This window comes from Lepeophtheirus salmonis, chromosome 3, assembly GCF_016086655.4.
Source record: "Lepeophtheirus salmonis chromosome 3, UVic_Lsal_1.4, whole genome shotgun sequence".
NCBI lineage: Eukaryota > Metazoa > Arthropoda > Copepoda > Siphonostomatoida > Caligidae > Lepeophtheirus > Lepeophtheirus salmonis.
This window is the reverse complement of record NC_052133.2, coordinates 39,014,519-39,041,367: the sequence shown is the minus strand read 5'-3', so window position 1 is coordinate 39,041,367 and position 26,849 is coordinate 39,014,519. Positions and strand designations below refer to the sequence as shown.

Below are 26,849 nucleotides of genomic sequence, written 5' to 3'. Positions count from 1 at the left end.
AATATTTTAATTCTATATCTTTTTGTTTTTTCGTTCCTAGTACAATCATTCCATGATGTGATCCACATGTGCATAAATGAAATTAAAATTCGATAAGTCCTTCTCACTTTTTCCCTCTCTTCTCTTTTTACAAATAAATGAATTATTATTTTAATTTGTTAAATCCTAGACCATTAATATTTATATCATAAATCAATAAAGAAATGGGACTTTTTTTTTATGTCTACTACGTGATACTGTCAACAAGTCACCCCGTAGAAGAAAACCCCTTTTTCCTCCTCGTATCCCCCTCCTTTTAGTAAGGCAGATATTAATGTCTTCATTTGTTAAGTAAAGCGTTTATATATTATATAATATATGATATAAAAAAATGGGAAAAGAAGAAATCTACATATTTATTATTATTTTTATAAAGTAGCGTTGGGAATTGGTGAAAGAAAATAAATGAATTGCCAAAAAAATCTCTCCTTTTTTAAAAGAAAAAAAAAAGATCTCATTTCTCTCGGGCCGATGTCATCTTCTTTTTTCAAAAGGGGAGCTTACACTCTATGTATAGAGTACATAGCATCTCCTTTTCCCTTTTCTCCTCTTTTTCCCTTCATCATCATCAAAAGGGAAGAAAAATTGCGAAAGCAAAAAATAAAAGGAAGGGGAAAAAATAAGAAAAGGAAGAAGAAAACATCATCCTTCTGTAATAGAAGGAAGAAGCGTGTGGGACTAAGCGTGCACTCAAATAAAAGCTTCCCTCTTTCATGCAACGCGCATGCGACCCAGCTTTAGTATTCTGTCTAAGGTTGTTGGGGAAACGAGATATACTCGCTCGCTCTTTACGTTGTTTTATTCTGTGTTATTTTACTTAGTATCGTTGTTGTTTGTGAACTATGATATGAAAAATATCCAATTATTTTTTGTTAAATCATTGTATTTCAAAAATATATTCGGAAAATAAATACCTACATATACCATCAGAACTACTCTAATCATTAACTGTTTACTTTTTAGACTAATAAATAATAATAGTTTCTAGCATATAGAAGGAGCAATCCTCTCTACATATTAATTATGATTCAATCCTCTTCCGGACCGAGATGTTGTTCAATTGAGTGTCGGGATTGCACTGTCTCTATGACAGCAGGGAGATCGATTTCAGCTAATTCTATGTCAGGTCTGTCTTCTATCTTTTTACCCTCTTCTCATGTCTTTTTTTTAAATATTATTATTACTGAATGAAATGTCTACATAGTTAAGCGTCTCTACTTCATGATTAGGAGAAGAGGCACGAAAAAATCTTTTTCCTTGTATTTTTCAGCACACAATGTTGCGTGTTGCCAGAAAATATTTTTTATTTTATTTTATGAAGAAGTACATATTATAATATATATTGATAAATATATTAAATTTACAAAATCAAATGTCAATTCAATGAGAGATAATTGTCATTCTATAATTGCAATATAATTTATTATCAAACTGGTAAATTTCATTTCACAATAAATTATATATTTGATATTTGTGGTAAACTAGAGTAGTACGTTCTAAAACGGACCAGTTTTTGTATAAGGAGAGAAAAAAAGAAGGGAAATCGATTGTTAATTTGTCCAGTATGAAATAGTCATGACTCATGACGTATATTGCTACATAAAAATAATGAAAATTTCATTTACCACGAAACTGTCATTACTTTAGGTAGAAATTTAAAGTACAGAAAGCGTAAATATATTGACAAAATCCAAGTTTACACTTTAGTCAAGTTGATCCAAATGTTGCAGAGTTAACTTCTTTTTTTTTGTAACAATTGAATATATCATTCATTTCAATTAATTGACACTACGATTGGTCTGTTCATTACTTTCTATAAACGCATCATCATTCTTAACCCTTTTTTCATCTAAAACATTAAAAACAACGGTCAAAAATATAATTTACTGTGGTTAAAGCTTTTACTTAGAATTGAATTCATCTTTCAATTGATTTCATCAATAATTATGATTCGTACATTAATTAAAATGTGTTAAAAAATTTCCTTTACTGCCGCAGCAAAGCTTTTTCATTATTATTCAATTGAGCTTTAATAGTAATTATCCGTCACAATGATTGTTTCATTAATTACTTTATTTAAAAAAATCTTCTTACATAGCACATTTCAATAATACTTTTCAACTATAATAAATAAAGCTTAAAAATTGCATATACAACAATAGTGTTGTTTGATATGTCGGTATCATAATAGATCCGGGGTACTCATCATTTAAATCGGTACTAAACTAAAAGGATATTAGAATCTTTTTAGTTTATGACCACTAACAAAATTGTTCTTTATAAAAAGAAGCACGAAGATCTTATTATCTTTTATATATAAAAAAAGTCATCAAATTCCTCCACTTCAACCAAAAATCCTGCATGTACCCTTGTAAGTGCTCATCAATTTCCCCTTAACTACATTTTTGTTGTATATTTTTAGTTGAAAAAGTATTGAAATGCCGATACTTATATTGGTACTTGAACTGGACGAGAATATGGGTATCATAAAAACATTATTGCAAATTAATACTTTTCGGGACTGTTGAATTCCTTTTTACATTTTTCACTACTTCTATAAAATAATTATATTTCATTACTCATATTTAATCTAAAATATTGACAAGTCTAAAAAAAATTACACTTACCTCCTCATTTATGTTTTTTATAACTATTGAATTAATTTTTTATGGGAATTTATTGCCACAATGATGGGGGCATTCATTACTTCTAATAAATGATCATAACTCATAACAGATTTTTCATATCAAGCATTGTAAATAAGGGTAAAGATTCCATATATCAGACTAGTGTTATTAAGTATGCCGGTAATTTAGTAGTACCGGTCTATTTACACATTTAAACGGTACTATACTCAACTTATACTGGAACTGATATATTAATGACGTGTTCCTCAAATCTATTACTCCTAATCCCAAACTAAATTATCTTTTATACCAAAATAAAAGTCGCAATATATATATTCTGTGATAAAAAAAATCATCAAATTTCTGCTAGTCCTCATCTCTAAGTTAAGTTCCGCGTACGCCACTATGTGTCCTCTTCAATTGCCCTTAACAACATTGTGTTTTTATAATATTAGTCAAATAGTATCGATTACCGTTATCGGAACCGATACGAAAATATCGATAACGTGACAACACTGTACCGCACTAAATATTTGCCGCAATATTTGAATTCTTTTTTCCATTGCAAATAATTGCCGCAGTAATTGGTTTATTCATTACTTCCATAAATTCATCATAATTTATAACACATTTTACATCCAAAACATTAAAAACAACAGTCAAAAATATCATTTACTGTGGTTAAGGTTATTCCTTACTATTGAATTCATCTTTTATTTCAATTGATTACCGCAATGATTCGTAGATTCATTCTTGCAATTTTTAGCCTTCATAGTCATTCCTTATATTCTTATATTTATTGTATATATCTTTTTTTGTTGTACCTATGACTATCCATGGTTCAATTCATATTTTGATTGTTGTTTTTTTCCCGCGAATAATTGAAATGATTCATTTTCTTTTATAATTGGTTAAAAAATCTCTATTTTAAAAATATGCTCTCTAAGTTAGCTTTATATTGTAGTAACTACCATATTTTTTATTATTTGTTCAAAAACTATTAACAAGGACTAAATGATGCAAACTACTTATTAGAAGGATACTAAAGAGGATTTATTAAAAAAAAGTTTTTTTTCCAATATATATGTATACATTGGTAAATAGATAATCTATGTACATTTTTGTGAGAGGGAAGTTTTTTTGGTTGAGTAATTCTATTCATGATTATTTAGCTTTTTCTACCATTTGTTGAGCAAAAAATAGAAAAAGATTTACGTACCTATATATATATATTTTTAAGCAATATACTTTTTTTAAAACTACAATCATTTACTTTTTTTTTAAAGAAAAAAAGCTATTATATTTAAGAAGCTTAGTATATTTGGGCTCCCATCAATTTTTATCTAGCAAATACTATAGAATTTTTTATTGTAGTAAAATATATATATATTATATATTTCAAGGATTTAGGTATTATAATTACATATTTCAATTCTATAAACCATCTTTTGATTCTTTCCAATATATGTATATATATTGTATATCTATAGAATTATATATTTTAAAGATTTATTCGCGTGTGAATTTCTTGTAGGTGGTTATCTGAGTTATTTTTCAAAAACGTTATGAATATTTTTCAATTCATGAATAGAATACTTGCTTCTAAATATAGTAAGAACTTTTAATAAGTGATGGGAAGTAACACTGAGCCGCTGTTGGACTTCTTGTTGAACTCCGAGTAGAATTGAGGGTCAACATTAGAGTAATTTCTGCTTATGTACTTGTTAGATACGGAGCGGGATTTGTAAATATTTCCTTCCACTAATAACTGCTTGTAGCTTAAATTTATTGAAACATCATGACAACTAAACTGTTCTCCTCAAAAAAAATATTTTAAATGATCTGGCTGACCATATCCATTTTCTGTTTCTTTTTTTATCACATACCAACAGGGCTTAGAATTCACAACTCTATCTATATACATACATTAAGAGGCATCAGATTAAAAAAAAGATTATATTACTTGTCATTAAACCCTAAAAATTGGAATTTGTAGATAAATTGATTTCTCCAGCCTAAATGAACTGCACTTAAAAGTTCATTCATAATTACTTAAACAACACAAAACATTCATAAAAAAAAGACATATAATTGAAATTTTACTATTCATTTTCTTAATATTCATATTCGTAGGAATGCTTATTTAGATAATGGACATTATTAATATGATTATTTTGAAAGTTTAACTACATATGAAAAATTTCCCGGCAAAAAATTATGTCCTGGGGAAATCCATTTGTATACGGTTCTTATTTTTATCAATTGACAATTTTGGAATGCGATTTGTAGATAAACGTATTATTTCTTTTATATTATTTCCATGACACCCTCCAAAACTGGGTTCATCACAATTGCATCTTCACAACAACAACAATTTGTCATAAATTGTTAATTTGTTTACACTTGCCTCACATTATTAGTTGTATAATAGTAATCTGGAATTATATATTGTTAAGCAATACAATAATTTCTACTTTAATAACTATGTCTTCAACATGTGGGAACAATTACTTATTTAGCTCTAAGCATACAAGGTTTTCTCAATTCTCGGAAAATTGTCTTTGAGCTGGATCCCGTTAATAAATAATAAATACTGTAAAAGATAATTTTTTTTTATTATAGGTATTTTAATTAAAAAGAATACATTTAGCGCTAGTTTTACCCATATATTAGCAATTCTTATTTTTATTATTAATTCTCAATAATAGAGCCCGTTTTCTTGAATTCTATTACTCGATAACTCTTTATAGGGTTAGACCAGTCCTTAATATGGAACATAAAATTGGTCCCTGCTATCAGTACGCAAAAAATGTCCCAAATTTTATTATAATTAATGTTATCTCACTTTACCATTTGCATTAGTTAAGTAGAACTTTAAGTGTCGTGAATCTTTGTCCTTTACTTTAGATTTAGACCTTATTAGAAGTCTAAATTAGTCTTATTAAAGTTATATATAATTTATTTATGATGACGTCACTGGTAGATATCTATAATGAAGTCATTTAGTATAGGTTGTTCTATGGACGGTTTTTGCGTCTGATTAGGACGTGTCCTTAAAATTTAGGACGGGACGTCAAATTTTTGGGACTAATACTTTTGACTCTTTTCTTTAAATAAACATATGTCTATTGATATTATTATTCTAACGAGTGTACAAAAGTATAATTGAGTTTGTACGTCTAGGAATTGGAATAGACTATATATATATGTATATATAATATTAGTCATAGATTGTAACTTGATATAGGATTAAAGGGAAGCTAGAAAAGAAAAGAGAGATCCCTTTAAATTATTATTGTTCCTCTGACTTTGATATACTTAATTCAATAAGTTAGTTATATATGTTTGTTGATTTCACAATGCAACAGCATTCTTGCCTGCTGGCTGAACCCCACATTTATTATTCTTATTTAAGCCGTAGAACACGAATATGACTATTAAAAATTTCAATCCATTTGCCCTTTAAAGTCTTTTTTTTAAATCAAGTTTTTAGGGTATAACTAAAGTTCAGTGCCATATTTCGACATGAAAAACCCGATATATATGAAAATCAAAGTAAATAATAAATTGATAAAAACATTTCAGTATTTATAAAATGAATTATTTATTAAGTGATCTTGATTACATTTAATAAAAAATGTATATAACCACCAAAAAAATCGAGTAAAGGGAAGGACCTTACTTAGATGTTAATATCTTTTTTTTTTATTCAAATGCTTTATATCATAGCTGAACTTATATTTAGAATAGACCTTATATTTAATTTATTTTTTTTAAATAGCCTTAAAAAAGGTCGATTTTGATTGATTTATGGTTAATTCAGTTTAAAGTATTTATATAAAAAAAATTAAATATAATAAGCTGGTTAGGTTGCGTGAATATAGATTACAATAATATTTTAGATGCCATGCTTCACTAATATATAATTATTCACACTAAGTCAATACTAATCAATTAATTTGAATATGAAGCATATATTAACTTGTTTTAATTCCCTTATATATAAAGTATCTAATTATATTGACTCATAAGTAATTAAATTTTATGTCGGAATATTATTGTAATATATATTCACAAAACCTAATCAGCTTATGATATTTAAATTTTTTACTGAATATTATAAACTTAATTGACCATAAATCAATCAAAATCGACATTTTTTAAAGGCAATTTTCTTATTTTTTGTCCGAACCCATTTTTTCCCCAATAAATCTACACTCTTTTTTTTTTTTCTGGACCGATTTGGACTAATTTCTCGGTCGAGACCAAATTCTCAAACCCTAAACTGATTTTCGGTCTAACCCTATGCGCAGATTTCCTTCCGATCCCAGTTGCACAGAATCTATCAAATACTTTAAATTGCATATGATGTCAATATGCAGTTTTTTACAGTTTTTGAAACACACATTATGACGTTAACGGCGATTCATTAATAAACTCGGTTGAGACCGAATTTTTCTATATCGCCAATCCATACCGAAGTTATGAATATGATACTCACTAGGTGCATGTGTTGTATCCAAGAAATTTTTGGTCTATAAATGGTGCAACTACTGAAATCAAGCATAACAAAACTCGTGTATCAAATATGATAGGTATGAAGCTTAAAAACCGAATTTATTTGTAAACCGAAATTTGACACTAATAACTAGTGTTGTGTTGGGGTTTATCTAGAACAACCGTCCAGTCCTAGTTGCTGGTCCTTCAATAATGTAAATTCAAGCCATCAAGACGTAAATTAGGCTATTTTTCCTCTTATAATTATGTGGTTGTATATAATAGAATAAATTATATTATTAAGTAAAAAGGTAGTATGTGTGTATTGTATTGCATTATCATTAAAACAGGATTCATACTTTTTGCAAGATATGTGCAATATTCTTAATAATAATTTGTCTTAATAAACCATTGACATTTTTAGGAAAAATTAAAGGATCGATAAGTGTAAAAGCATATCCCTGCAACTGATAAGTCCGATAGACCGATAGTACTAGTCCCAAGATTGAACCGGGCCGAATAAATTGGGACCCACACAAACACTATTAGTAATGGTTATTAAATACATAGTTTTAATGCAGAAATAAATAAAATTTATCCAAAAAAATATTAATTAGAAAGGCTTAGAAGTTTCTTAATCTCTTTGGATTTAAAAACACACATTGCAAATCTTTTGTATTTACAGATTCAGACTGGAATTTATATACTTTTTATATAGATATGCATATGGATATTGTATAATATCTAAAGGATATCTCCCTTAATCCCAGGGTTTATTAGTCGTTTAATAGTATTAAAGAAATATGTACTCGTATATATATAAATATATTTGTAAAAGTCAAGTGTTATTAAGTCTTTTAGGGATAAAGAATTAGTATTGTGCACATAACATAACCCCATGACGTATTTTTCTATCCTCTTCACTTTTTCGATGGATTGAACACTTTTTGCCATGATACCATGATTAGAGCTGTAAAAAGTATGACCTTTGACAAGCGCGAGACTTTTTGTTGTTGGCAACCTGAAGAACATAGGTGTTTTTTTACAAAGTTTTTTTTGAAGATTGACATAGGAGTAATTCCTGCAAATCTCTGCTCGATACGACGTCGTATTTGTGTTTATTATCTTCCTTTCATAGCTTTCGGATGTTAGGCTTATAAAACATAATAACAGCTAAGCTGTCCACTTTTCAAACATTATTCAAATATATCAGGGTTATCACGTTCATTATCGCATGTTTGTTTGTTTTTTTGGTTTTTTTCCATAGTGACAAGTCATATTTTAGACAACTCTAGCTATATTTATAACACTTATTATTCTGTTAATAAATAATTACCATTAGAAATTCTTGGTTTCGAGTGTTTTCATTTGTTGCCAGCATTGTTCATGTCCGCCATCTTGGATGACTAAAAAACCAAAATGGTGAGCAGAGTTTCCCAAATTTTTGTGCACGACCCTCTTTTATCATAGAGAAACTTTACAAACCAGCATTTATTTAATTTATAATCATATTTTCTTCATAATTAAATGTATAATTGTAATTACAAATCTAGCAATGATGATGGCATTGTAAAAAAATGGTATATATCAAGAGCTCTATACCCTTAAGATGGCGTCACCTTCAATTATTATGTAATGTGTGACTTCAGTAAAAACGATGTAAACTCTTATATACAAAATGTATGATATATATTATGTATGACTTGTCTTATGACATTAGAACTATATATGTGTGTCTAAGGCATAAGAAATTGATTGTTATGCTCTTTTTTGACCATATTTTTTCACTGCTCATTGCACATAATATATACATGTCCCCATTTATGTAATCTTAATCATGTTTATATACATATTTACTTGTAGTGAAACAAGACATTTTGACTGATTTACATACATATTTAACTTGAATTTCTACATATGTATATCTATAGACTGCCCCGTTTTTGAGTTATTATTTTTCCCCCTTTTCCTGCTGAAAACAATCAAAAACTTACTTTGTGAAAGTTTAAGGAACCTTAGGCTAATTTGGACGTAGTAAAGTGCTATTTTAGTTATAAAAAGGGATTTTGGGCCAAAAATTGACCATTTTTAGCACTTTTGTACCTACAGCTCGCCTTTGAAATGAACAAAGATGTATTTTATTTTACTTTCAAGCAGTTTTAATTAATTCTCATAAGTTGACTCTTGTATTATTCAAAGTAGCTGACTCTACGTATTATGAACTCAAAAAAAGTATGACATAGAATTTTGATTTCCCTTTTGACAGTCGAGGTTGAGTATGAATAAAAAAGCTAAATGTGACCACTGTCCTAAATACCTATATAATTAAAGTAAAATTGTTTGAATGGATATTTGTAAAGTCATTTTTGATCGAAGAAATAATATAGTAGCAACGAAGGTTAATAGAAGTACAAGGTTAGACCATTATGTAATCGGGCTTCCTATAATTTTCAATCTGATGTATTGTACCGACTGTTGCGCAATACAGGCAGGTTTTGACAAAACACGCAACCACTCATAGTCTATGACGTCACTTTTGCTAGAATTTTCAATTTAATGTAACGTACCGGCTGCTGGGCAGAAAAAACTGATTTTGACAAAATACGCAACCACTCATCTACTATGACGTCAATATTAAAAGCTTAGTGGAAGTCAAGTCGTACATGCGTTATGGTATAACCTTGTATTTCTATTAACCTTGGTAGCAACGAGTGTTTCATATTTAAATAATAAAAATTCTAAAAAATAAATAACAATAATATATATTTTTTTCATCTTTAAAAAAAAGCTGTGTAGTAAAGCGGAGTGCGTCATATTAAAAAAGAAAAGAAAAAGGGGACATATATATTATTATTTCATCAAAATTAAATGGATGCCTATTAACCAGTGAGGCATAATATATATACTGCCTCTATGTAACAATAAAAGAAACAGAAAATGAATGTGATCACCCTGATAATTTGAAGAATGTTTGGGAGGAGAACATCTTAGCTGTCATGGTATTATATTAGATCAGCTGCAAGCAGCCGTGAGAAGAACAAATAAACACAAATACCACTCCGTATATAGCAGGGATATATAGGCTGGAATTACTCTGATATCAATCCTCAATTCTACTCAGAATCCCAACAAATCCTCATTATTATTCTCCATCTTTCATGGGCACACGAAGTAGTTATTACTTTTTACTTAGATGGTCCCTTCTCAATAATTGAATAATAATGACAAAGCTTAGGAAAATAAAAAATCTTCTTCAAATTACCAACTAGAAAAAGCCGCTACCACTTTTAGGACACGTTCGATACACATCTACTAATAACTCTGAGCAGTGACGGGTATCACTCATAGTAATGCTATAAGTCCAAAATTGTACTTTTTATTTTTTGTAGTATTTGATTTATGATTAAAAAATTTTTGTACCTTGTTGTGAATCATTTAAAGAGTCTAAGATTTGCTTAATAATTTACTGTTTCCCTGTTGTATCGAAGATAATTTTCCTCCTTTTTATTCAACAACTATCAATTTAATAACTATGGTCAAGTTTTGTTGTTATGTTTGATAAAACAGGGAAACCCCACATCATTGAGTACATTAAAAAAAAAGTACACTATATTTTGTACTAATAAACCAAATGCTAAAAAAATATTTAAATTTAAATTTTTGACTCATATAATCATACTTGAAATTAGTGTTGTTTGTTATACCTGTATTAGAGTAGTACCAGAGTACTGACGCATTTAGAAAGGTACTATACATAATTAATAGAAGAATCGGAAATTGCAGTGTTATTATGTCGTAATATAAAATGTCCTTCCATTTCTAAACTAAACCCAAAAAATGGTTTTTATTGTTAAGAAAAAATGATCAAATTTCTGCGCTAAAACCTCCCTCAGACAAAATTACGGATATCAATTTTGATACTGAAACCTGTACAAAAATATTGGTATCGTAACACACTACAAGTAGTGTTACGCGGGTCGTTATTTAGTGTAGTCATTAAAGAAGTTAAAATTGATCCATTGTGATGTCATTCAGGGTGGTTTCCTTTTTTTATTATTCCGCTATATATGTAAAAGAATAAATTATATAACTAAGTAAAAATATAAAATGTTCATATTATAATGTAAACAGGGATATTTTTTGCACGATATATATGCTATGCTCTTAATACATATTTCATATATCTTATTTGGCTTAATTAACCATGAACCTTTCTAGGAAAATTCAAAGGACCCACAGTTAATGAAGATTAAAATGGCCTTTAACTTTGGTAAACTAAACCCTACAGATAAAGAGGGGAAATATTAGCTTCAAAAACGAAGCAGCCTATCTAAATGCATGTGTATTAGACTGTTGATATAGTAGTAATGTAATACGTATGTATGCATTGCACACCGTCTAAGTACATAATGTATATGTTTGTTTTTCATAACTCTATAGGGACTTTACAAGGAGATTTCTTCTTTACATCCTTACATATTTTATATATGAATCATAATCATCATTATGCAAATTGAATTTACAGCATTCTATTTACTCCTTATTTCTGTAATAATATTTGTTTGTAACCACTATGTATTCGAATACGGGTCTTTCTAAATTTATTATAGTCCATCCGCAAAAATTCGAGTTGAACAAGGGGATCCTAAAATTTCCACAATTCATATTCTTGAGGAAGATCCAGAATGATAATAATTAATCATATCAAAAACATATTTTGGCATCAAAGACAATTTTTGAAAGATGATTTTGTACAAAAATATTTTTTTTAATTTGATTATTTGATACATTAATATACATAATTCTAGCGGTCGTACCCGGTATTTCGAGGAGTTGTTAGGCGTCATTGAACAAAGAAGCATTGGTAAAATTTTGGAAGATTACTTCCCAAGAAATGATCTGTATTTTTACCGTTGTTCATGAGCACACTTACACGTAGTTACCTTATACATAGATATATATTCTATCCTCAAGAATAAAATAATAATAATGACAGCTTGAGAAAAAAAATAGTATGAACAATGAGCCAGACTATAGAGCGCTGCCTGATTGAGTCTAAGCTAAAGTCTACATTGTTATTTCTAAGATCAAAATATGAATATGATATACGTCAGGGAGCAAATTATTCAGTGCACCCTGTATACACTCTTGATGGTACATGGAGAACGGCTGCGATATTTCAATTATATGGTTAAATTGTCATTTCCTAGATCAAAAATGAATGTTATCATATAAACATTCATTAATACAGACAAACTTTGCTCTATTATTATAGAAATAAAATACGTTTTACCAACGTTTTATGATAAATATCATTCTGGACCTTGTAGATTATAAATTTTTATATAATTTCAGAAGTGTTAAAATGATTTTTTTTTTTTAAATTGTAGGATGGTTCAATCCACAACTTTTCTGATTATTGATCTAGAACGTTGCTCATGTTTTTGAACAAAAGGTTGTATAAATGGGGATATTTTTGTCTTTTTTGTGATTCTATTGTACCGATACTCTATAGATACTTAGATAATGCCCTCATTTGTTTTATTTACAATCATTCTTTGGCTTGTGATGATATCATTTGTGTGTTGGCAGACCATCACTACGATAGTTATTAATTATCTAATTAATATTTCATGTGTATTTTAGTCTATAGATATTTTGTGTTAGATAGTTTTATATGCATTAGAAAGTGATAGACAATTTGAAGGAATTATAAGTGGCCGATTTAGGGGATACTTGTCTCAGCCCTCACTCAAGTTTATATAATTGTTGTAAAATTGAAATATATATAATACTTATACTGAGAATAAATTTAAAAAAATAATAAAAATTGTTTTCTAAAAAACGTTTATGAGTAAAATCTGTAACAATTTTATATAAAAAGGCTTTACAAAGCCTCTGCTGAATATTTTTCTGTATAAAATAATTATTTGAAAATGAAAGGGCCTCGCTTTTTTATTTCCTAAAAAAGTGATTTTTTTAGAGAAATAAAAAAATCACATTTATCTTTTTTTACCCAGGTAAGATGACAAAATTTTTTGTTAGATACAATTTATTCTGCAAAAAAATATGAAGAACACGGAAATATTATCAGTCTTGATTGAATTTAAGCTAAAGTTTCAATTTTTCTAAAACAATTTGATGTACAGAGTGGGGACCCAAAACTGGTAGTGGCATGACTAAATTATGAAAAATGAGATTTTGATGGAATCAAGAAAGACAACTCAAAACCAATGTGTGAAATGTTTAAATACTATCTTTACCTATATTTTTTGTTCAATATGTCATGCTTTCCAAACAATAATAGCCTGGACCGGCGAGCAGATTGGCAGACCTTGATGATGAAGGCTGTGCCCATGGCAAACCCTGCTGTCATAATGGATACTCGTAGTTAATTTAAATTTGCATGGGAGGTGTGGCAAAAATTCATCTCCAAGATGCTCCAAACTGCCAAGTACAGGGGATTGAGGTCAGGGCTGGAGGAGGGCCACATGGAGGCAGGCCATAAATAAGCCAAATTGAAGGTTCAGAAGACTGGTACTTTTTTGTTGTATGGGAGGGTACAGCACCATTATTCTCCTTAATGTACTTCTTGATGTTGTAGGCAGTTCGAATGGAGATGCCGCCGGTCTTTGCAGTCTTCTTAGCACTGGCACTGATGTGAAAAAGATACCATACGTGTTACCTTTTTTGTTGTTGCTCCAACATTTTACCACTTAGAGACACGGGATAAATACAAAACTTGTTTATTTTTGTTTCTATTGTCGCTTGGTTGAGTAATGAAACCTTGTAACTAAAAACAAGGGGGATAAAGTCGTAAATAAAGGCTACTGCAAGTTTGGGGTCCCCACTCTGTGGAATGATTATTAAAGTAAACTTAAAAATTGACTCTATTAGTAACAACATCAATTGATCTTCACAACTAATATATACGTACACTAGGTTGAGGCTGGTGGCCAACAAATTCTTAAGTTATGACGGATAACGCTTTATCTTTTTTAGTACTGTATATGGATCTTTGGATCAAATGGTTATTTTTCGAAAAAATGTTACTAATAGTTTTTAACTAATGTATCTTTATCTAAAATCGATATTTTTAACTAAATAAATTGAATATTAGATACATTCAAAAGGCCACAAATGTAATTTGTATAGTTTTTTTGTCACTTTTTACAAAATTTAATTGGCTTTATGCTCGAGTGAAATTATACAAATGGGTTCATTACGTTAATTTATTGTAGCATTGAAAGGTTAAGCTTGGTTAAAAAGTTTGCCATCAGCCTCATCCTAATGTTTACTCTAATGTAGTTGTAGTGTAGTTGGTTATAATATTTCATTTATATAGATAGATATGTACCTAGACACAGGGTCGTTGTTTTTGTGTTTGTGTAAGTGGGTTTCTGATGTCCTTAAAACTTTTGAAACTTTCTTGCTGTGTGTTTAAAGTTATATTCGTGTTTCTTCTTTTGTTTTCCTTCTTTTTAAAGTAAAGACAACAAGAATGAATGTTTTATACATTTTTTGTTTGTTTGTTTGTACGCAGTGTTTTAGTTTTTAGGAGTGAAAGCAGATTACTCAACATTTCCCTTCTCTTTCCCTTTTATTATGATGTTAGAGTAAGGTAGTAGTTCAAAAAATGAATGTTTAAGTGTAAATATACCAAGGTAAGTTTTCACATCTATCGGACGTGTACACGATTTTACGTGTACAGTGCATTTTAGATAAATAAATCTTATCTAGAAACCACATTTTAAATCTTAATCATAACTCAAATCAAAAACTAACGAATTTTATAGCTTTAGTGACACTTTGTTTAATTTTTTATCTTAATGTGTTTTTGGTTTTTTTAACAATTGATATATATGGAATAGAGTAAAAGAGATGCCGCCGTTATTACTGTCTTCCACGTGGGCTATGAAGCAAAGCACATTGCAATTTCCACAATCGAATTGTCCATTGCATTACAGACAAATTTGAATAATGTTCTCCTTTCAGGGGTCATGTGGAAAAAAGCATTGATCAAACAGAAGGACATATTGAATTAAAGTGTTTTATTTAGATCGCTATTGTAAATTTTATAACTAACTTTTTTTGAGATTATAATAATACATTTATAAGTGTTATTCTCTGAGAACAGTTTATTGGAAATTTCGGAAGGAATAAATGGAGAATTAATTTTAATAAAGTCAAGTTTATCTGTTTGTATCAAAAACAGTTACGGTGTCCATTATATATAGTGTGCACTTAATGTATATCATAAACATATTTTAATCCTAGAAAATACAATGTAGTCGTATTAATGAAATATTACAGGCATTTGAATATAGCATCGAATATGCCGCACTGTTTCTGTTAGTTTTTGTTATTGCTCTCTTATTTATGTCATAATTTACATGCATTTTCAGCATATGTTAAGACTTGAATAAAATATAAACGCTGGTATGTAAAAATGAATTTACTCTCGCATGCTTATTGTAACTAGCATACGGGACACTCTTTCTTTCTTTTTTGTTAATGAGGACTCAAGAGACTAAAGTACTCATCAGTGATCGCATCATATTAAAAAAAATTTCAAACTCTTATTATTATTATTTCCTTCTTGAGTACAAAACATCTCATATGAATTGATATAAGTACTGAATAGTTTCGTGCAAGTGCGCTCCTGAAAAGCGGAAAGTAAAACTAAGGATTTCTAAGGGAGTTTTTCTTCTATATTATTAAAGCAAAATTTATCTTTTAACCGACGCTTAATTACTTCGTGCAATGTTGGCTACTATCACTAGTAAATCTTTTAATATGTATTACCACATCTGCTATGTGTGTACACACAATTTATTTCAAAGAACTTCGCTCATTATCATCTTCAAACCTTAAAAATTATCCCCTTCAAAATAAAGATTTTCTGTGATTTTATATGTTACTTGTTGAGAAAATGCAACTTTAGTAATTGTATTGCATTCAAAATATATTTTATCAAGACATTTGCACTCCTACAAACAAGACACAGTTTAAATCACAGAACCTCGTGATTTAATAAGAAGCAGCTGTTGAAGTTTGAAGATTATACTGGGCTATTGATTTTTTAACCCGTCCTACAAAAAAAAAAACTGATCTACAGTTTGAAAAGTTTTGTTTTACGCTTGCACCAGAATTACAAGCAGTAAATAATGGCTCTTAATTTAAACTTTTTTAAATATTATATAAGTATTGTCCTAATGAAGGTTTTGTTATTGGGGCGTAATTTTGTATAAAAATATATTCATGGATATAATTCTTTTGAATTTTTCTTTCTCTTCTTTTTTATTTTCTCCCTTTCTATGTTGTAAGTCAGGGGGATCACTATTTTTATTGGGTGGCTGGCTGGAGTGACGATGGATGACTCATCACTAATAGGCAGATAATTACTACTGTTGAAAAAATATATGATTACAAACCTTAACAATTATCCTTGTCGAAATAAATGTTTACTTGGAAAGTTTCTTCACGATTAATTATCATTTGGAAGCACGAAAGTTAGAAGCTACGTATTTACAAACCTTATAAAATAGAGTACCTAGAAAAAAGAAATTTGTAAACACGTTAGTAACTGTCGTGCTTTCTAAATTAAATGTATCCTGTCATTTTCTCTCCTACCAACAAGACACATTTTAAATCACAGAATGTCTTTGTTTTAAAAAGAATAATTAATTGCGGTTTGAAATTATAATATATAGTGGGTCAACATAAAAGTGACTTTTAGGGGTTCTTTCCAAAAATTGAGCCATGATAACATTTTTGTGATTGATTTGATTCATCCTTTCGAAGTACCATAAGTTTTAGTTAAAGTAGCAAAGAGTCATCATTTCTCCTTTTATTGATTTTTTTTCAAGATTGGTTTATTGTTAATTCACCACATTTGTAGATTTCTTAGAAATAAGTTCCCCATTTCTTAACACGCTCAATAGATGATGAAACTCACCTTAAGGCTTCATTTTACTACTTGTAGCATTGGTCATTTGTATTATATATATAAAAATGTCCTTTAGATAAACAGGTATTCATTACAAATGGACCGAGTTGCCTAACTAGTTCATTCATGATTTTACCCTTTCGCTTGAGAAACATTTGTTTGTTCGTTAAGGTTAACATACATACTTATATATGTGGAGGACGAAGTTTTATTTATTTGAAAACCCTTTCTAAAAAGTATATATAATAAATCAATTCTCTCAATAAGTTTACTAATGTCTGAGATCGTTTTTACCATTAAATGATAACTAACTACATAAATACTTGTGAAATGAATATAATATAACAAATTAAATCTAAATAGTATGTACACGTACACATGTACCTAGAATGTGAATATATTTGATTTATAATTTTCTTTTTGCAAATTTAAAAAAGAAGCTATAGGATTTGAAAAGGTAAAAAATTGGAACCTTGACAAGGTATTTAGTTACAAATGTACTTAAATTTAAATGTCAAAACATTTATATATTAGGATAATTATTATCAGTAAAAAATAAGTTGCTATTGGTTTGAATGTTTGAAAAACAATGGACAAAATATTTATTGTTTTTTTGTGAATTAATTTTGACATCTAATTCGAAGAATAAATCATATAAACTTAGAAAAAATGCCTCATTAAATATTGACCTTGTCATTTTATCACAATTTTATATTTGATACAGGGTGCTGTAAATATAACTTCCTTTTTATAATGTGTGGCAATCAGACTGTTGAAGTAGTAGCTGTGTGAGCCTGGTTTTTTTCTAGAAGATGGATTCGAAAGTTATTTTTGGAAATACAGTCACTCCTTATCATGTGTTGGAGTAGTGAGGAACGTGCGTTTGCATTCGAAAATAAAGATTGCCAGAAAATGGTTTTACAGAATATTTAAAAAACTAAACTAATTGCAATTTAGCTCCTGAGTTATTATGGGTACGATTTATGAAAATGAATTAATTGTGTCAATTTATAATAAGCAAAAAAACCATTTTCATCAACCCATTTTTATAATTTAAAATTTGCAAAATTCTTTGATCACAAATAACTCTATGGATAATTATTATAGGGAGCTAAAAATGTATACCATCAGATTTGGTATTGTGAAAAAATTATTAATTGGTGCAGTTTGTCCAAATCAGATAATTAAAACAGAATTTATTCTGGAAAAACCAACATTTTTAAGAATATTTGCGGAATCGCTAATGACTTATTATTTCATCAACTAATTATCCACGATAAAAAATATGATGTGTTGGCAATTAAAAAACCATACCCCTAAAACCTCTCATTGAAAAGTTATTTAAAGAGAACCAAAAAACTGAAAAAATCACTGGGTATTAAAATGCCAAAGGTCAGTTAAATCATTATATGGACACGTCACCTATCTGATATGATTTTCAAAACTGTAGAAAACAAAACTTAAATGTGTACTATCATTACAAAACAAAAATAAAACTTTTTTGATTTATAAAACTTGTTTTATTACCTTTTTTCAAAGGAAAAGTAAGTTGTCCCAACTTGTATATTCATGATGATCAAAATCCACCCGGATTGATAAAAACAAACATGTCCTTACTTGTCAATTTCCATCTTCATATGAAGTTAGTTGTAAGTAAGATATACATAGATGTATATTAAGGGTCTTTGATAATTGAGAGTTGAATTTTTTTTTACTAATGATGTTGGGGTTCAGTCTGAAAATGTTAGAGCAGTCTGAAACTGTTATATTTTTAACTAATTCAAGTCCAACTTTGGTCTGGACCGTTCTCGAAATAAAATTCAGTAAACAACAAAAATTGGTTTTGATCTGATCCCACCAAAAAAATGACATTTTTAGGAAATATTGGTCCACAGTTATATAATTAGACTGAGTCTCAACTAAAGTCAAGGCGTTATTTCACTAACACACACAATTGAACTGAATTTTGTTGTCAACTGTCTATGTGAAAGTCATTGTTCTGAACATTGATTGGTTGAATTTGAATTAGCTCTCGTTAAGTTATAAACAATTCCCAATAATTCTTGAATAATAGTTCCATAGTTAAGAAGAATGTATCAACTGATTTTGGGCCTTTTTTTTTATTTGTTCTTCTGAGAAAGGTTGTGAGAAAAAAAATAAACATTTAAGCCCTAAAATATTAGATCAAAACACTAATAAGGGGTAAGAGTAGACAAATCGATATTCGAGAAAAAACTATATAGAACATACATTTTCATGTTATTTGAATTTTGCATGGAGCTCTCAATGTAAACTACAACACTTCAAAGGGCCTTTTTACCTTGTAAATACATGAAAAGCTGTACACGTACATACATATAAATGTAAATAACGTGTTCATTAGGGTGTCCCGTTTTTTTAGATAAATATTTTTTTCCCACTAGGTACTTTTGCCTTAAAGTCATTTTACCTCAAGGATATTTCGCCTTAATATATAAATAAATGATGTTTATACGATGTGGTTGTTATGTTGTTTTTTTGTTTAAAATTGATGTTCCCCTTTAATTTTGTTAATCAAAATATCTAATGTTTATACTAAAAACGCATTAAATGGTTATTTGTTGGGGAAATGACGGAATTATGCCCAAAAATTTCAAAACATACATACTATCCAAATTTCACTATGTCAATAGTTCGAACCAGAGATTAAATATATAATAAAATTACTATATTATTTTTTTTTAAAAGATAAACAAACACAATAACGATACGAACAAAAAAAGGGATATTACTTCTCCGTTATACATGATAAAATATTAATGTTAGAAAAGACTCATGGATTAACAAATAAACATAATATGAAGTAAAAGCATAATTTTATCATTCTCCCAAGAGAAAACTACAATTGAATGCCTTTTATAATAGTAAATATTACATATTTTGATTTAAAAATTCAAAGGAAACCTCATTAATTTATATTTTGAAAAGAAATATCTGTAAGGAAAAATGGCTTTAAGGGAAAGTATCCTGAGGCAAAATAGTTTAAGACAAAAGTACCAGGCACCATACTTTTTTACTGCACTGGGATTTTTATAATATTTTAGAAATCTTATACCAGTTTTTAACGATGAAAAATAGGCATATTTAGCCTGAAAAATGCCCTTTTGGAGACATCTTGCACCATTCCATTTTGAAACCTAGTAGACAAATATTTAATGATATCGTTTTACAAGTATTCGTCCATCAACAAAAAAAAAATTGGCTGAGATAGGTTCAAGGCCAATAGTTTCTCTATTTCATTGGATCAAGTAAATACAACGCTAATTTGATTAAAATTAAATGAAAAAAATAACAAATAAAACGTAATTTAAAGCAATATATACATACTTTGAGTGCTTCTCAAGTACATTTCATTATTGAAGTCTACTAGTTTTCATTTTTTTATAGATGAAAACTAATAAAACAATAAAATTATGATATTTAGAATATATTATGTACGTATAAATTGGGATAGTACAAGGCGACAAAAAATGACATATTTTCCCATGTTTAATTATATTTTAAAAATAGTATTTTATCGATGGCCTTTTTAAAAAAAAGGGTTTAGAAAACTTAGCTCAAACAACGGAATATTTGAGTTTCAATAGCCTTAAAAATTTTACAAATTAAAAAGGACCTCTACAATTGTTGTTGTTTGATTAAAAATTGCCAGACATTGAGTTCCAAGGGGATGTCAAAAGGTATCAAATAACATTCATCTTATTACTCATGCATGATATATTTATTTGGGTTGCATCGATCCTTAATATGGGACTTAAAATTTATTCGTTCTGTCCCTTTTATTGCTCATTGAAAAACGTTTAAGATTTTAAAACGCCCTCTAAAAATATGAACTATCATTATCAAAAATATTTAATTTGAGTTGAGTCTTGGTCCGAGACTGAATTTATTTTTTTTGGTACGGTCAGACCGAAATTTCATTTTCTAAAAAATGTATTTGCACAAATGTAATTTTTTTGTAGGATTCATAAAGATAAAAAATATATATACATAGGCGACAATTTGGTAAATACCTTGATCTAAATTTCAGCTGTTCACAAACATGTATGTAGAAAAGAAGATACAGGGAAAGAGAAGAGTTGAAAAAGAGAAAACAGTCACAATATAACGAGTTAATCATCCCAATCGGGACTTAATTTTTTCTTCCTTTTGAGATATTGTTTTGTCCAATCATTTGATCAATTCAATTATTCAATTAGTTTAGTGCATGTAAAAAAAAATGAGTAGGGTTAACGTTGAATAATCCAAATTCATTCTTCAAACCAAGGTCATTCACATAGTGTTGCTGAAACTACCATTACTCCACCCCCACCAACTTTGAGAGAATTTTTATAGTTCTCGAAATATTTTTTGTTATTGTCTTAAAAAAATTTAATGTCATAATTTTGGAATTTTTTTTATTTTAAAAAGTATTTGTCAAATTTGCCAGTTGTATAAAAGAATCTATCAAAATCGTGAAAAAAGCCCAACAACCCCTCCTCCAAAAAGAAATATTATGGTACCCCCCTCCACTTGCAAACACATTCCAATGCTGGAATTATCTCCAAACTCTATTTTTATAGTAGAAGAAGTATTCTACTAAGCAGTATATTTGAAAAAAAATCTCTGCTGCACAATGTCAAATTGCCATCAATAATAAATTGTCACCTGTCTCTATATTTTTTTATCCATGGTCAAGACCGATTTTTTTTTTTTTTTTTTTTTTTTTTTGTGTAGACTGAACTTGGGCCGAATTAGTTTGATCTTACAAAATTATAGCATCCTCATACCATTTAAGGATTTCCTGACAAAACCCAACACTAGTTACTACATAATTACATCTGTTTATTAATTAAATTCCTTCAGTAAAGCCTAAAATACCTTTCATCCTCGGTAATAGTTTGACAATATCCTTTATTGAGGCCCTATCAAAGTATGTATCATTCTTATAAGCATTGAATGTTAATAAATTTACATCAGCCTATAATATGGGGCTTTAAATTGGGCCGTCTAGTACCGTTCCTGTTATTATGTTTCATATCCGATTCGGATGCATCCTTAATTTTTTTGGACAGGACTAGACGAGATATCAAAACTTTTACACCGTAATATCCCTAGATGTTAATAATAGCTCTAATAAGGTCGAGACGGATTGATGAGGACATCACTAAGCAAAGATGATTGTCATTTTTTTTTAACTTTATGACCCAGGGAGTACTTTAGTCGAGCGCAACCTGGATGAACCTTAGCTGCATATACTCGATGCTACATGCAAAACATCTTTAATATATCATTGATATGGCAACATTATTATATTTTATATCAAAAATATGGTATATCATGGAATACTATATACAGTGAACTATGTATACACACTCAATGCTTCATTCAAAACGCCTGCAAAATCTCATTAATATGACTACATTTGTATTTCTTAGATCCAAAATGATTGTTTTTCATTCATACAAACAAACTTTGCTTTAGTAAGATTGAAGATTTATCTTCAAATCTCTTTTGATTATGTATTTCCCTTATTACCATATGGTTTTCATTGAAACTCCATTCGACGTATGCTCATAGAACACGAAGATTCAAGATTCAAAGTAATTTCAAGAACAATAAAAAAACTTCCCTCCAACCCCCCATGTTGAACAAAAAAACTTAGTTTTGAATTTATAAAATCTGTTGGATTCAAGGTTTTTCATCTTAATTTCGTTTGTGTACCCTATATACATTTATATATATAATAAGAACCTCCTTTTGTGATCATAAATTGTATAATGGTAACAAAAACAAAAACTTACTCTGAAAAAATATAATTTTTTCATTCTATCAATAATTTCATTATAATATGTTATTTATATATTTTTCAACTTTTTCTTCTTAATCAAAAGTTTGTTTTCCCTCAAATTTATTAGCATTCTCTCAACAAATATTGTATATTTTTATTTTAAAGAAGAAGAGGGGAGGGGGGAAACAAAGTTTCAAAAGGTATTAATTAATATTAGTTAATTTGTATATGAGTAAAAAAACGAACAAAAACAAAGAGTAGACATAAAAAATCTGCTTTCATCTTTTTGTAAATATTCATAGAAACTAAAAACAGGGTTTTTAGTTTCTATCAAAATATGTAGAAAGGAAAATGTAGCTATTGGGAGAAGTGTTTAGTTTATATACGTATATATTGTACTTGGATATTCTATTTAATGTAATTTATATTATCTATTTATGTCTTTAGGTGTTGTGCTTCGTGGAGAAAAAGAGAAGAATCGTAAAAGCAAAGCGTTGTCAAAAGTTCAAAAAATTAAGAAGAGATTAAGTCAGAGCTTTGGAAAGTTGGGTAAGAGGCAGTTTATTTTATTTTTTTTACCTTTTGGTTAGTGATCTGATATTGTGTAAAGGTGGCCTTCAAAATTAAACCAGAGTAGGCTATAACAAAATATTAAAAAAGATGGAGGATGTAAAGGAAGTAGTAGTCTTGAGACTCGGTTCGAAATCTTTTTTCAACCCGATATTTAGGTTGAGATTGTTGATAATTGTTCATTATAGCTTAACAAGAGCTAATTTGAACCAATCAACGTTGTGAGCACTGTTAAGAGGGAATGAAGCAGACTCAACGACAGCTGACAAAAAAATGCAGTGTATTTTCTGTGTTAGTATGGAAACATGACGTGTTTTCATTAAGTTTTTTTCTACTTTTGATCAACTAGTAGTTGATATGAAAACATTCGAGATTCAATGTGTTTTTGTAATACTTTCTTTCAAAATGATTTCTGCATTAATAGATTAAGCCGTTTATGAAGGGAAATATATGGTCTAATATCAATTTAAATGTCGGCAATTTTGTGAGCCAACTTGTTCCAACCATAGGGCAATTTGGAACAGGTATGATGAACGATAAATAATAATATCCAACTATCCTGTCTTTTCCCTCTTTTAAGATAATGTTATCCTTATTACGTGTACAGGGAATCCCCGCATAACGCAGATTTCATATAACGTGGATTTTTATTGTTCCCAAAAACCGTGATAATAATACCCTGTACTTTAAAATTTGGACCAAATTCCAAAGACTAGTAATAAGGACGGTTTAGAGACTATACAATCCTAGTAGAATGTTAAACGAAACAAAAGTGTCGCAATCATATTTTAATCAACTAGAGGACACCAACGAGTATATTACCAAGAGGGAGCCCATGTATTCAAGAAAAAATAAGAATATACATGTAGTTTTATATCCCTTCTACATACATATAATATAAGTATGAATAGCTGAAGAATATACATAATTATTTTGATACTTTGTCTGGAACAACATTTCTATGTACGATGTATTTGCGTATAATAAATACTAAAAATATATTATATATGTATGTATCTGTGGAATGAAGATAATGACATTAGAAATGTAAAGCTCTCAAGATTTCAAGCGTTCATAATCCTTCTTTAACACACATTGGAAGACGATTTATTCCCATTAGATATCTACATACAGAAAGGGACTGGGGATTTCAATAATTTTGTCCCAATAACGTAGAATAACGGAACTTGACTAACTATGAACTCTGCATATTTTGAGTTAGACGCAAAATGGAGGAAAACTTTGCCTCTGAACAAAATTACAGAATCTATCTCGAATTACGTGACATTTAAACTCATCAATCTCAATGTACAAGCTCGTATTGTAGTTGTTATATTTACTATTTTAATTATGTGTTTCTTTTTACTTAATTGTATTATTTAACACTGAGCATATTTCTATGAAATTTTTGTAAAATCATGCTTGCTGCACCGTTTTTGAAAGTGAAGGGCCCAATATAAGTGTTTTTTTTTTTTGCAGCTATATGCTAGTATTAAATTCTTCAAAAGGTGGTTTGGCCTCTAATAAAAAAGGCGACGTTAGGTAAAAAAAACTTGATGGTTGAGAATGGATTATTCCATTTTCAGTTATTTATTATAGAGAAAATTTTGTCGAACTCTACATACTGTTATATTCCTTCTCGACGCTCCTTTTGGATCAAATTATCGTGCAGGTCCAAAGGCCTACTGTAATTGAATGCAAATTTATAATTAGGATTTTTTTAAATACATTATTTTATGATGATTTTTTCTTAATAACAAAACATTTAATTAATATTTTACCCTTTTTTAAGACTATATTTTGATCTACCTATGTAAAAATATATACTTGTTGTTATTCACGGATCACCAAAATGGCCTTACGTTTTGTTCACTTTTAGCTCCATAGGGTGACGTTAGCAAATAATTACTAATGATTAATTAATTAATATGTATCAAGATTTGAGGACTCAAAACTTGCAGTTACATGACTAAATAACGAAAAACATGATTTTTATGGAATAAAAAAAAACTCAAAACCAATCTGTAATATGTTTAAACATTAAATTTAGCTATATTTTGAATTCAATATGTTCTCCTCCGGCGAACTTGTTTATTTTTGTTTTGCTGTCGTTTGGTTGTGTAGTAAAAGCTTTTAATTAAAAATAACTGGGATTAAACCGTAATTAAATGTTATTACAAATAATACAAAATAACGAATAATTCTATATATTAACTCAAAGATTGACTTAATTTATTTGAAAAATAGACTTTTTTTCAAACTTGTGTGACCTATAGATGATATGGCTTATACCTAATTTCAGACAGGTTATTTCCTTACTGCATGGCAACAACAACTTTTCTCCACTACCCATAATCGTAGTTCGAAAAAAGTAGATTTACAAACTGCCCTAGATTCCATCCTCAACAGTCGCTCTTCACTTCTTTTACTTTCCACATAAGGAAAAAGCAGCACTGCATTAAGAATATATCTACATAATAATACATTATATATTTAATGAATTTATTCCTCTCCCATTCCTTCCCGAGTTTCTTATATTTGATTTTACATCTATGTATGTATAATATATGTATACAGAGAGTGTAACTCCTTAACTCTTTGGGCTTGAGAAAAATATAAATAAGTTTTATACGGTGGTCAATCATAGAGAGAATTAATATATTATGTACATATACATAGTGAATAAAAAAATAAAAACAAGTTACGTGATTTGTTTAGTGAGAAAAACATCTGCAGTAGTGTAATTTTGTAGAAGTAAGAGATGATGTGTGTGTATAATAATCATCCGTATCATGAGTTGTATTTATTTAGCATTATTATCCCTAAACCCAGCATTTACCTTCCAATGTATATTGTAATTTTTTTTTTTTTTTTTTTAAATTACAACTCATTTATTTGGTAGATAATTTTTTTTATGTATGTACATTGTACAAACATTCACATGTAGCTTATTTTTTGAATTTTATAAGCAGGGACTGCAGGCCTGGGCTCCACAGTCAAGGTCTTTGATTAAATTCATTAAAAGTGTCTTTAAAAAAAGTGTGTCTTATCTAAAAAATGTCATCCTGAAATGTCTTACTAAAAAAACTTCATCAAGAAATGTATTTTCTAAAAAAATGTCAACAAGCAATGTCTTATCTAAAAAAAACTTCATCAAAAAAAGTCATTTTTTACAAAAAAAAAAAACCTCATCAAGAATTGTCTTCCTTGAAAAAATGTCAAAAAGAACTGTACTTTCTAAAATAACTTCATCAAGGAATATGATTTCTTAAAAAAGTGTAATCAAAAATCGTCTTTTCTTAGAAAAAAAGTCATCAAAAATGACTTTTAAAAAAAAAAAAAAAAAAAGCTTCAGCAA

At 28.8% G+C, this 26,849-nt stretch overlaps 1 protein-coding gene across 1 annotated transcript in view; it reads left to right on the top strand.

The window, feature by feature from the left end:
* The first annotated feature begins 691 nt into the window (after positions 1 to 691).
* Eip63E (cyclin dependent kinase Eip63E) overlaps positions 692 to 26,849 on the top strand; it is a 126,100-nt gene continuing 99,942 nt past the window's right edge. Inside the window, exons 1-2 of the mRNA XM_040709235.2 lie at positions 692 to 1,165; positions 23,369 to 23,470. Of these exons, the coding sequence (XP_040565169.2) occupies positions 1,063 to 1,165; positions 23,369 to 23,470 (205 nt within the window). The 5' untranslated portion in view covers positions 692 to 1,062. The remainder of the gene's footprint in view (positions 1,166 to 23,368; positions 23,471 to 26,849) is intronic.